This window comes from Rhinolophus ferrumequinum, chromosome 11 (genome assembly GCF_004115265.2).
Source record: "Rhinolophus ferrumequinum isolate MPI-CBG mRhiFer1 chromosome 11, mRhiFer1_v1.p, whole genome shotgun sequence".
In the NCBI taxonomy this organism is placed as follows: Eukaryota; Metazoa; Chordata; class Mammalia; order Chiroptera; family Rhinolophidae; genus Rhinolophus; species Rhinolophus ferrumequinum.
In genome coordinates, this window is record NC_046294.1 from 5,409,559 (window position 1) to 5,423,098 (window position 13,540).

The following is a 13,540-nucleotide window of genomic DNA, read 5'->3' on the forward strand; positions in this document are numbered from 1 at the left end:
GCCGTCCGGCCTCTGGTTGCCTTAGTAACAGCTTCGCCGCCTCTACCCCCAAGATCCGCGCTGCCAGCGGTAAGATGGAGCCCTTTAAACCTGAACCCGAGCTCCAGCAGTTTTACCACCAGTTGCTGCGTCCGCTGTCGCTCTTCCCACGCAGGGAGACACGCCCAGAGTCTCAGAAGCCCCTCCCGCAGGAGGTCCCTATGCTACTGCCCTTGCCCGTCTCGCGGCTGACCGTGGCATCACTGTGCCGCCAGGTGGCCCAGCGGCTGGCCCTCAGCGGGTTGGCAGAGCGGATGCCTCCCGAGGGCCGACTCCGTTTCACAGAGGTCATCCTGAACGAGCTAAAGTGCAGCTGGCGGGAGCCTCCCGCTGAACCCAGTTTGAGCCACTTGGACAACCAGAGGCTGCGAAAGCGGCTCCTGGTCTACGTCCTGCTCAGCTGTGAGCACCTTTTCTTACGCTACCTGCACCTGCTGAAGACCATGTCGACCTCCTCAGATGTCTTCACAGAATCAGCCACGCTCACTCGTTTGGCCGCCAGCCTCGCCAGGGACTGCACAATCTTCCTCACCAGCCCCAAGGTCTACCGTGGCCTGCTCTCCGACTTCCTCGCCCTACTGAAGGTAGAGCAGACCCAGGACAGAACATACAAACTGCGCTCTGTTGGGCCCCCTGGGGCTTTTAAGCCGTGGCCTCACAGCATCGACTTTGCCCAAGGGTCAGGCAGCACCCTCAATCTGAGCTACCTTATCCAACTCAGCCGCCCGCCAGAAGTTTTCAGTGAGCCTGAACCGGATCCAGTGAAGGAATTGGAATCCATCCCGCACCTGAAAAGGAGAAAGCCTCTCCCCTGGCTGCCCGCCATGCAAAGCAAGAGAGAAAGCAGCTTCAGTTCCTCACAGATTGTGTCACTGCCCAGATACTCTGTGGCTCCCACCAGCGAGTCTTCCCCCACCCCCCATTTGCCTCTCTACTCCCATCTCCAGAGGGGCCAGTCCATGCCCTCTCTGCGTGAGGGCTGGAAGCTAGCAGATGAGTTGGGCCTTCCTCCACTCCGGCCTCGTCCCTTAACCCCGCTGGTCCTGGTTGCAGAGAGCAAACCAGAGGTGGCAGGGAACACAGTAGCTGAGGACCTGAAGCAGATAGTGAAGAACATGAAATTGGAGTGGACTCGCTACTCACCGCTGGACTCAGGGCCCCTGCTCCTGGGGGCCCTGACCCACTGCCCAACTGCAGCACATCGCGTGGAAGAGCTGCAGAGAATGCTGAAGGAGGAACAAGAAACCTCTGGACAGTGGGGCCCCAAGTCCCCCCAACCCCTTCTACTTCATCCACAGCCAGTGACTGTTACTTTGAAGCTAAGAAATCAGGTGGTGGTCCAGGCAGCTAGTGTACAGGTCTCTGAGAGAAAGTTTTTGGATTCCTTCCACATTGAGGGGACCGGAGTCCTATACAACCACCTGGATGGTGAACTGGAATCCAAAGTAATGGAGGAAATGGATATTGATCGCTTTGTTGGTAATAGCATCAGGGAGGTCTACAAGGAGTTGATGAGCCATGTCTCTCTTGACCACTTCTCTTTTGACCAGGGACCCATGATTGAGCGTGCATCCAGTAGAGATTGGTCGAAGTTCCTGACCTCAGCTTTTCTACGTCAAGAAAAACAGTATTGTGTCATCAACCCCAAGCTGGTTGGACTTTATACCCAGAGAGCAAACACTTTGCAGTCGAACTCGGAGAGAACATCTTCGCTCACATCACCCCAAACAAGCAAAGGCTGGGAGAGGAAGTCAAGTAAGGCCTCGTGGATGAAGAGGTGGAAAACCTCCTTGTCCGTGGATGACTACTTCAAATACCTCACCAACCAGGAGACAGATTTCCTCCATGTCATCTTCCAAATGGTTGAAGAGGAGGTTCCTGTGGAGATGGTGGCCCCCGTCAGAGACTCCGTAAAGATTCAGCACCCACCTCCCTTGCTAGAAGATGAAGAGCCAGACTTTGTGCCAGGAGAGTGGGATTGGAACACAGTGCTGGAGCACAGGCTAGAAACTAAAGGGACCAACCTCCTGGAAGAACCCCACAAAATCCAGAGCCTGCAGAAGCGTCTGGAATGGTTGTGGTCCCTGCTTGAGGTCCCCCACAAGGACCGGCTGGACATGGCCATCAAGTACAGCTCCAATGCCCGTCTGAGGCAGCTACCTTCATTGGTGAGTGCCTGGGAGAGGGCCCTGCAGTCCATTCAGCTTCGGGAGATGTTGCTAGGGAAACTGGAGTGGTTTGAGCAACAGGCCTCTGACCCCAACCGTTTCTTCCAAAAAACTGGCATGGGTCTGAGTCGCTTCCTGGAGGAGAATCAAATCCGCAACCATCTACACAAGAAGCTTAGTCTAATGGAGGCAACTTTGGCTTCACTTCTGGAGGAGATTGAGTTAATCTTCAGTGAGCCAGTGACCTTCAAGGGGCGGCGCTACCTGGACAAGATGAAGCGCGACAAAGTGGAGATGCTGTACTGGCTGCAGCAGCGGCGGCGGGCACGCCACCTGGTCCGGGCCCAGAAGGCTTCCCAGCAGTCAGCCGTGTTCAGGAGGCTCAGCAGCCAGCCTTTAATAGCCCCTGGGAATAGTCTCATTACCTCTGACCAGGCCAAGTGCCCTCACGTTCCTCCCTCACCCCCCGACAGCCAGCAGCTCATCCAGACCTCGTGATTGCTTTGGAAGAAGAAATAACTGGGAGTGCAGGTTTCAGAGCACTGTGCTTCCAACTACCAAGGGACTGAGATTAACACTTTAGTTTGACAATGAAGTTCTCATAAAAGAACCCCCAAGCCCAGTACTCCCATTTATGTCAAGCTAAGCACAATGCAGTCAAAATCTCATATATCAAAAGAACTGAGACCATCCCTTGGAGTTTATTATAGTGGAAAATATCAGACGGAGGCACACCATCACCTTTGGAATACCTTGGCATTTCTATCACGCTACATTAAATCGGCTGATAGGCTCTGTGGCATAATGGTTAACAGCTAGGGCTCTGGAGTTAGTAGATGTGGGTTTAAATCCTGGCTGTGTAACCTTGGGCAAATTACTTATCTGTTCTGCACCTGGGCCATCATAGGTCAGATGAATGGGTTGGGTCCAGGTTGTCACTTCTTCCAGTTCTAGCATACTATTGATAGAGCTAAAAATTATTAAATTTTTACCAATTTATACAAGCACATGGTCCAAAGCACACAAGGGTATGTCCTGAGAAGTAAGTCTCCTTTCTAACCCTACCTCCAGTATCTCAGTTCCCCTTCCTGGGGGTAACAACTGTTACCAGTTCCTTGTGTATCTTTCCCTTATTCAGCAAATAATTGTTGAGTACCTACTAGGTAGTGTATGCCTGGTCTATATCACGAACAAAACAAAGACCCCTATCCTTTGTAGAGTTTACATTCTACTGGGGGGAAACAAACAATAAACAATAAACGTAGTACCTAAGAACATTGACTAATAGAATGTTAGAGGGTGATAAGTACTGTGGAAAAAGAACAAGTAGAGTGGGGTAAGAGGAAACAAAGGGCGAGGGACATAGTTTTAATTAGGGCAGTCAACGGAGGCCTCACCGGAAAGGTAAGATTTGAACAAAGGCTTGAAGGAGGGGAAGAAGTGAGCCCCGTGGACATCTGAGACGACAACTTTTCTGACAGCCATTTCAAAGTCCTAAATTAACCGGATGCCTGGGCTGTCAGAAAAGCAAGGGGGCCAGTGTAGGTGGAGCAGAGCGAGGGGGAGACATGAGCTGGAGGGTTCATGACAAGGTGCCAAGGGGCAGGTTAGATTGTGTAAGGCCTTGCAGACCCTTGTATAAACTAGTTCAGAGATAGCCAATGCATATGAGCATATATATGTATGTATGATCTATGCATGTTTATAACCACACCAATGGTAACATGCTGGACCTCTGTTTTGCTGCTTTTTTCACGTAGCATGCCTTGAGCTCATTCCATGTCAATACACATAGCGCTGCCTTATTCTTTATGATAGCTATATAGTATTACACCATGTATTTTTATTTAACTAGTCCCTTATTATTGGACATTTACAAACAAAAACAACACTCTAAAAATGGCCTTGTTCATCTATTTAGGATTGCAACTATTTCTATAGTTTAAATTCCTGGAAGTGGAATTACGTCTAAGCATAAGCATTTGTAATTTTGCTAGATATTACTGGTTGCCCTCCACAAAGGTTGTAACAATTTGCGTTGTCATCAACATTGGATGACTATACTTCTTTGCCCACTCTCAATAATAGTGTTACCACATTTTTAATCTTTATCATCTAGTAGGTGAAAATTGGTATCTTATTTGAGTTGTGTTCTCATTTATGAGTGAAGTTGCATCTTTCACATGTTTATTTTTTTTCCTCAATTTTGCTGTGAACCTACCTTTCACATGTTTAAAAGCTATGTTTCCTTTTCTGTAAAATGCCCATGCCTTTTGCCCACTTTTCGATTGGTTTGACTATTTTGTGTTCTTGGTTTTTCAGTGCTCTTTGTATATTCAGGAAATTTAGCTAACACATTAGTCATTACCTTGGGCAGAACACTTTCCCTGCACGATTCCTTAGACTCCTCACCACCTGTGAGGTTATGTATTTTAATCTCCATTTTACAGCTGAGGAAATGAAGGCTCAGGTAAGTAAAGTAACTTGCCCAGGGTCATAAAGGTAGTAAGTTGGTGAGCCAGGACTGAAGCCTAGGTCTTTCTGACCCAGAAGCCTACATGTGTCTTCTTGGTGTACGGATTCTGTGAGATATGGTAAGAGAGCTCTTAAACATGGCCTGCCTCACCTGCTGGCACAGGTAATATGAACACTTCAGCTCTCCTCCATTCACCATTTGCTGGCATATAAACTTCTTTGTTTGGTTTTTCCAATAAAACAGCATTTCCCAAACTTTTTCACCCAAGTACTTCTTAGAATGGAGGAACATAACAAGCATCTTGATCAGGTCTGAGGGTTGGGGGGGCGGGCAGGGAGTAGAGGGAAGCAGTGCCGGTCTAAAAGGCATAAGAGGGCGAATGGGTGGCTCAGTTGGTTAGAGCACGAGCTCTGGACAACGGGGCTGCCGGTTTGATTCCCACATGGGACAGAAAGCTGCACCCTCCGCAACTAGAATGAAGTCAATGAGCTGACGCTCAACTCCCGGGTGGCCAGATGGCTCAGTTGTTTGGAGCGCGTCCTCTCAACCACAAGGTTGCCAGTTCAATTCCCACATGGGATGGTGGGCTATGCCCCCTGCAACTAACAACAGCAACTGGACCTGGAGCTGAGCTGCGCCCTCCACAACAAAGATTGGAAGGACAACAACTTGACTTGGAAAAGTCCCGGAAGTACACACTGTTCCCCAATAAAGTCCTGTTTCCCTTCCCCAATAAAATCTTTGAAGAAAAAAAAAAGACATGAGAGAAATTTCTTTAAAAGTCTTTTATTTTTGAAATTCATGCAAAATTTGCATTCGACTCCGTAATATGTCATACTTGTTTTAATATAAAAATGATGCCTGAAATTACTTATCTTTGAATTAAACTGACCCTCTGGAAAGATATACTACATTTAGCATTTATATTATGGCTTCTTTCCAGGCATACTGCTATATTCTCCAGAAGTCACACATGACCCAGGTGAGAGACGCTGTAGCAGGGGTAGGCAAACTTTTTCTGTAAAAAAAAATAGTAAAATATTTTGGTATTTGTGAGCAATATGGTCTCTGTCCCAAAGCTCAACTTGACTTTCATCATGTGAAAGCAATTACAGATAATACATAAGTAAATGGGCAGGGCTGTGTTCCCATAAAACTTTATTTCCAAATCAGGCAGCCAGCCAGATTTGGCCTCAGGCGGTAGTTTGCTAACCAATGTGCTACAGCATCGGCCCCTTCACAAAGGAAACACACCCAGAAGGACTAAGACAGGAAGCCTGGTGCAGCATTTTCTAAAGCACGTTGCGTAATAAACTAATCCTGGGACCAGCTTTCCCCAAGTTCTAGACTTAAACCCATGGCTGGGCAATCCCGCACTGCTGATCCTGTTTATATGGGTTTGGTGAATGTCTTCATAGTGATAACTACTGTTCATCTGTATTTTCCTCATTACAAAGTGCTTTTCACGTTCATTCAGTTAAGAATCAGTAGAATGTAACTTGCCTCTGAAATGGTGGAGTCACGACTTAAACTGGTCTGGGGACTTCCACTCCTGTGCCCTGGGGGTCTGGCTGCAGTGGTGGCCCTGCTCCATGCCAAGCCTCCTGTCATGCGGGGACTCAGCTCCTGCTCCCCCACAAGAATGCAGGATGTGGTGAGGCCAAAAATGAGCACCAATGGAGCCATAGATAGGGGAGTCATAGCACTATATTCTCACTGGCGGCTGGGTTGGAGACATAGGAAGCAGTAGCCACACAATCCACAATCCACCGTCCACTTCTCTGTCAACCAACCCACCAGCGTAGCCACGGCAGTTGTATAGTCTAATGGCTAACCAGGTAGCAGCTGATGGCCAACCAGCCATAGCGGATAGCCATCTACTACCCGAGCCAGCACCTTTCCACATGAGGCTGAGAGCCTGGAAACTGCTGTTTGGGACTCTCTCCCCACACCTCCAGGCAGCCAGAGGCCCCTGGTTCCATCCCAGCAGACTCAGTTGTATTGAAAACCAACTGTTTGCCAAGTGTCACTGAGCTCAGGTGCTTTAAGGATATTATTTCGTTTAATCCTTACAACAGTCTTGCAAAGAAAGAGAAGGCACTGTTCCCTCCCTTTGGGGCAATGGGCCTCTAGGATAAGTGGATGAAAATTGATTCTCTAAATTACTGAGGATTTGTGTGGAGTTTTAGTTTTGTGCCTGCCCTAGATCCAGAGGCTGTCGGACAATACTTTAAATCTGGTCTGGGATGATTGGCTGGGGCAGAGCCCAAGCTCCTAAAAGCCCAACATCTTCCCTGTTTGCTACAACTTTAAAGGGATGGCTCATTCATTTGCATATTTAGAATACACTTCTTAGTTATTTAAAGTAAAATTAATCCCACCATACGCTAACCAAAATAATATATTTTTATGAAAAATAACTTTCGGGGTAGCCAGTTGGCTCAGTTGGTTAGAGCACGATGCTCATGACACCAAGGTTGCTGGTTCGATTCCTGCATGGGCCTCTGTGAGCTGCATCCTCCACAACTGGAAAGAGGCAACTGCTTGACTTGGAGCTGACGGGGCCTGGAGAAACACACTTGAAATAAATAAAATATTTAAAAAAAAAACTTTCAAAACAAAACGAAAAAATGTAGTAAAGTGTAGCTGTTTTACTCTTTTGCAAATCTCTTTAATGTCTGGCCTAGTAGGAGACAGCTGGATTACCTGTTTCTGCATACATCCATTGCAATATCAGAGGACATGTAGCCCCTGAAAAACTCTACTCAGGAGAGAGTGAGGGTAGAAAAGGCAAATATTGTCTCAGCAGTATTATGAAAATAGTTTGGCACCATGAACCCCCAGAAAGGGCCTGGCTGACCCTATCTGTATATTTTTTTAAGTAGAGGAGGGGCAGAGATGGGGACAAAGTCAGTAGTGAGGGTGGGGGTAGGAGCAGTGGGCCATGTTGGATCAGGGACCGAGCAGTTGCTGGGGCAGGAGCAGTAGAAGTGTGGCAGAAGTGTTGGTTGACAAGGAATGCTTGTTTGCTTACAAAATGTCAAGGGCAAGGCCAGAGGTAAAACTACAACTTGATTAAAAAAAAAAAAAAACAGTTGGTAATTCTGCCAATTGGTCATTGAGCTGCTGAACAAGCCGATTGGCTTTTGGTGATCTGGCCACTCTGGGAAGCTGAGACGGGCAGAGAAGCCAAGGGTCAAAGGCACACAGGTGCCAGCAAGGACCGGATTTGAGCCCAGGTGTTTCCGACTCACTAAGCCTACAGCCCTCTTAGCCTTATGGTTTCTGTGTTTGGCCCACCTTTTCCTTATCTGATCGTTTACCAAACATTTCTTTATGTTGACTCACTTTTTAAACTTATTTTGAAAGGCAATTTAAATCATATTAGTTAATACCTATATAGTAATTACTAAGTGCCAGGCTCAGTTCTAAACTTTTTACATGCAGTAATTCATTTAATCCTCATGGCATTGCAATAAGGTAGGTACTGCTACTATTATTTCAAGGTCCAGATGAGGAAACTGGCAAAGAATGGTTATGTAACTTGCCCAAGGTCACACAAGTAGGAACATGGTAGAGTCTGGAATGTGACCCAGGGGTCTGACTTCAAGTACTTGCTCTTAACCACGACAGTGTATTTTATCATAAAATACAGAAAACAAGTCTGCCCAGCTGAGGCCCCTGCGAAGAAGCAGAATAAGCTCACATTTTTGACTTTCATTATTGCCTGTACCCTGAGGAAATCAGGTTTTCTCCCCACCAGCTTGATTCCCAGCCGTAACTGTGAAGCCCACATACTTCTTCCTGCAGGCCCAGAGCACATTCATGGTGCTCCTTCTGAGCGTCAGACACTCTGCTTTGGAGAGGGGGGTGGGGAAACCAGAGACCCCATCCCTGTTGCCAAGGAGATTAAGGTTTAGTGGAGAAGATAATTTCAATAATATGGCAAGGGAAAGGTACAGTGGGAGCCTCCAAAAGGGACATTCAACAGAGCCAGGGCGGGGTGGGCTCCTTGGAGGGGGACACACCCAAGAGGAGGTCTAGAGTCTAGAAAGTTGAGTGGGAATTGTCAGGTGTGTGGTGACAGAGGAAAGGAGGAGAGCATGAACAAAGGAGGAAAGGAAGATGAGCACGTTGTATGTGGAAGAACTACACACACTTTGGCCTTAACCAGCCTTTACAGTTCCTGGAACTGCGGAGGCTCGAAGGGGGGCGGGGTCAGGTCGAGTTTGGGCTTAGTCCTGCAGGCGGTGGGAAGCCCTGTATTCATCAACAAATACGCACAGAGCACCCGCTCTGTGCCAGGTGCTGGTCTAGGTGCCAAGGATGCCACGCTGAACAATACAGACTAGGATCCCTCGTGTCCTGCTGGGAGAGACAAACAGTCATTCAGGTAAAACAAATAGTATGTGAGATAGTGACACATAGTGTGGGGGAAAAGCAAAAAGGGCAATAGAAAAGGTAGAGAGTTGTGATTTTAAATAGCGGGATCAGAGGAGGGAGTATTTGGAAAAAAAACACTGGGAAGAGCTGTGTGATATCCAGGGAAAGAACATTCTAGGCCGGACTAAGTGCAAAAGCCCTGAGATGGGTGTGTGCCTGTTGGGTCTGAGGAGCCCAGTGTGGCTGGAGTGGAGACAACCAGGTGGAGATTGCTTGGGAATTAGGTCCGAGAAATAATGGGGTTTTAACAGGCTTTAGTCAGAGAGGTGACACTTGGCTGCTCCGTGGGTGACAGTCAGGAGGCTGCCAGGCTGGAGGTAAGCCGAGCGGCTGGAGGCTGCCACAGCGGGAGCAGAGCCTCTGCTGTGGGGTGAAGAGCATGGAGGGAGGCATACTCGGCAGCGCTTGGTGCTGACTGGGTGGGAATGAGGGAAGAGAGTCAAGGACGCCTCCTGTATGTCTTGCTCTGGTGGCGCGACATAGAATGGGAAGATGGAGGGCTCGGTGGGAATGGCGTGCTATGGAGGTGGGGGACAATGATGAGTTCAGCCCTGAAAAGGTTATGTCTGGGGTGCCTGCAGGGCATCCAAGTGGAGATCCACGGAAGGCAAACGCTTTTTTTCTATTAGACTCCACAGAAATTCTGCTGAAGACCGGAATCCTCCTTGAACGGTATGTCTGTATATGCATGTCTAGTGTAGTTGCTCTGATGTCTCCATTCGGTCCTTTTCTAGGCTGTTTTAGCTGGAAAGTATCAATCTGGCCTAAAATATGGATAGAAGTTATTTGTTAAAAATTTTACCAAAGCTGCACTTAAAAAAAAAAAAAGCTATTAATCACTAAATACAAAGTTCGCCTAATACCACTGAGTTAGGCAGGACTGAATGGACTGAAGGTGTGTGTCCCTCCAAAACTCATATATTGAAGCCCTAACCCCCAAATGATGGTGTTCAGAGGTGGGACCTTTGGGAGTTGATTAGGGTGAAATGAGGTCATGAGAGTGGGGCCCCCGCCCTTATAAAAAGTGGGAAAGACCAGAGCCTGCTGTCTCTCCACCATATGAGGATACAGCAAGAAAGCGGCTCATGGCAAACCAGGAAAAGGGCCTTCACTAGACACTGAATCTGCAGGCGCCTTGATCTTGGACTTACGAGCCTCCAGGACTGTGAGAAATACATGTTTGTAGTATAAGCCACCAGTGTGTGGTCTTGTTATGGCAAAACTAGCTACCTGAGACAGGTATCATCAGGTATATCCTGGCCAGGGAGTCATAAGTCTCAGCTTTCTCATTCACTATCTGTATGACCATGGGCAAGGAATTCCATCTCCCATTCATTCATCCATCACATATTTGATGAGCACTCTCTATGGGTCTAGGGCTGTGCCAGCACTGAGGCTGCAGCAATTAGCCTAGTTGATAGGTCTCTGCCCTCAGGGAGGTCCTCTTTGGGTGGCTAGAGACCATAAACACGTAGAGAGGGAAAGTAATGGGGGAGAGAGGCTGGGGAGGCCTGTGGGCTACCCATGACTTGGAGCCTCAGAGACATTCCCTTCCCGCTCTGAGATACTCAGCAGAGTGTAGGTTCTGTCTGAGTCTGACCAAGCCCTGTGATCTAAGCTTTACATGCTTCATCTCCCTCTACTCCCATCCCATCCCTGGGAGACATCATTATGCTCACCTCATAGATGAAGAAATGCTCAGAGAAGCAGAGTGATTTGCTAAAGGTCTAATAGTTAATAAGTGATAGATCAAAATTTTAAACTCGTGCTTCCACGAACACCATCAAGAAAGTGAAAGACAACCCAGAGGATAGGACAAAATATTTGCAAATCACGTATCTGGTGAAGGGATTGTATCTAGAACATATGAAAAACTCTTACAACTCCATAATAAAAAGACAACGCAATTTTTAAACATGCAAAGGATTTGAATAGACATGTATCCAAAGAAGGTATGCAAGTAGACAGCAAGCATATAAAAAGGTGCTCAATATCACTATTCATTAGAGGAATGCAAATCAAACCCACAATGAGATACCACTTCACACACACTGGGGTGGCAATAATAATAATAACAATGACAACAACAAGTGTTGGCAAACAATGGAGAAAGTGGAACCATCATACACTGCTGGGAAAATGATCTGCTGTTCTTCCCAGAGTTAAACATAGAGTTACCATATGACCCAACATCAACTTCTAGAGACAGACCCGAGACAAATGAAAACATACGTCCACATGAAAACTTGTACTTGAATGTGTATAGCAGCATTATTCCTGATAGCCAAAAATAATCTAAATGTCCATCAAACAGATGCATGAAATGTGGTATCTCCATATAATGGAATATTATTCAGCAATAAAAAGGAATGAAGCACTGACACATGCTATGACACGAGTGAACCTGGAAAAATTATGCTAGGTGAAAGAAGCCAGACACAAAAGACTATGTATTGTATGATTCCATTTATATGAACTATCCAGAATAGGCAAATCCATTGAGATAAAAAATGGATTAGTGGTTGCCAGGGGCTGGGGGAGATGGGGAGAAATGGGGAGTGAGTGCTAATGGTACAGGGTTTATTTTAGGGGGGATAAAAATATTTTAAAATTGATTGTGGTGATGGCTGCACAACTCTGAGAATATACTAAAAAGCCATTGAATTACACTCTTTAAATGGGTGACTTGTGTAGTATGTGAATTATATCTCAATAAAACTGTTACTTAAAAAAATAAGTGATAGAGACAGGGCGACTCCAGAGTCTGTGTCTTTCTGTGACCTCTGGAGGAGGGGAGAACAAGGCACCAGAAGGTCCTTTTTGACACTGATGCCCCCTGATCTCTCCCAGGACCCTGTGCCCATTTCTGGAGCTGTCCAGAAAGTCTCCACTGCCCACCACCCCTCACCATTAAAGTCTTCTGTCCTGCAGGCTCCTAATTTGTGTCAGCTCCTAACACTGAGCTCAGCTAAGAAACTAGATTGCTGGCCTGGAAGGGAAGCAAGAAGAAAAGCCAAACTTACTGAGCACCTGCGATGTGCTGGGCAAGTCACTGTGTCAGGTGGGGGGTTTCCCACAATCCTCTTCTTTAATGCTCATGAGGACCCCCTAAATCTAAGGGCTCATATTCACTTCACTGAGCCACGCTGCCTTGAAGGCAGTGATCTGAAACTTACTTCTAGGTCTGCGAGTTAGGACCTTGGGCAAATCCCTTCTCTTGGTTTACATCTGTCAACTGAGGGGGTGGCTGGGGATCACCTCAAAAGTCCACTCCAGCTCTGACCTGCTTGGTCTCTGTAAACAATTCAATGGAAGCTCCTCACAAAAGTGTGAGGGATTCATGATATAATAACAACTACAATAACGATGTCAAACAAACTCAAAAAGAGGAGGCTTTGGCCAGAAATAAACAATAAAGATTTATTCAAGGGTCTTAGGGTTTGCAAGCCGGGAGGACAACTAGGCAATACCTAGAGTGTTCCAAGGAAGAGAGAAGAGCTGAGTTCTTTCTTAGAGTAAAAAGTATGTCCTTGAGAAGAATCAGTCCTGACTTTTTAGCCTCTGGATTGGACCGAGATGGTTCCTCTAGATAACCGGTGGTCTGGATACTGAGTGTCAGGTGGTCTGGATAGTGAATACTCTTTCCTTAGCCCTCCGTGGGTAATCAGAGGGTTATCTGAAGGTCTGATGTACATCCAGTCATTGACTCAGGACCGAAAAGTTCAAAAGTTTAAGCTCCCAGGTTAGTTAAAGCAAAACCAGAATCGTTTCCTTGTGCCTCCACCTACTTGAGTTTAGTAATTTAGCAGCTTGACTATAGCGACCCCATTTTATTTCTTCACCCTGTTCCTCAACAACAGCTAATATTTTGAAGAGTTTACTACATGTCAGGCCATTGTGAGGGTGTTTCAGGCATTAACTCCTTTATTCTTCACAACAACCCGCGTAAGGACCAACATTAGCCCCTTCTTTTCTAGATGAGGAGATGAGGCACCCATAGTTGGGAGCCCAGTGTGGATTGCATGATGCAGAGGAAAGAGCACAGGCTTTGGGGGCGATTCATTGTAGACCTTAGACCACTTACTCAATCTCTCAGAGTCTCAGAGGCCACTAGCTCAGAAGAACCAGGCTCTGGTGATTAAGGAGCTCTCCCCGAAGCACAGGACTAGCTCGGGCTTTATTTGAAGATTTCTCTGTTTATAAACAGACACGTGCTGAGGACCAAGATTTGTTCCCTGAGGAGGGAAACCGCAGCCTGGAATTTGGAACCAGCCTGGGGAATGACGCAGGGAGGAGCATGCCGGGAGGGCACCTAGGGAAGTGTGAGGAGACTGATACTGAGCCATACCCTGGGGGGTACGAGGGAACCTCAGCCCCCAAGGCTCTGGACCAGAACTTGGGGATGTGTGCTCTG

The 13,540-nt window shown here is 47.0% G+C and overlaps 1 protein-coding gene across 1 annotated transcript; it reads left to right on the plus strand.

The window, feature by feature from the left end:
* Positions 1–40: 40 nt before the first annotated feature.
* On the plus strand, positions 41–4,987 carry CCDC87 (coiled-coil domain containing 87). Its single transcript, XM_033121157.1, has one exon. The coding sequence runs from the start codon at positions 75–77 to the stop codon at positions 2,703–2,705; it is 2,631 nt and encodes an 876-aa protein (XP_032977048.1). The 5' UTR covers positions 41–74; the 3' UTR covers positions 2,706–4,987.
* Positions 4,988–13,540: the final 8,553 nt, after the last annotated feature.

Coding starts and splice junctions, on each gene's coding strand:
- CCDC87 (XM_033121157.1), top strand. CDS start 75: ATGGAGCCCTTTAAACCTGAACCCGAGCTCCAGCAGTTTTACCACCAG.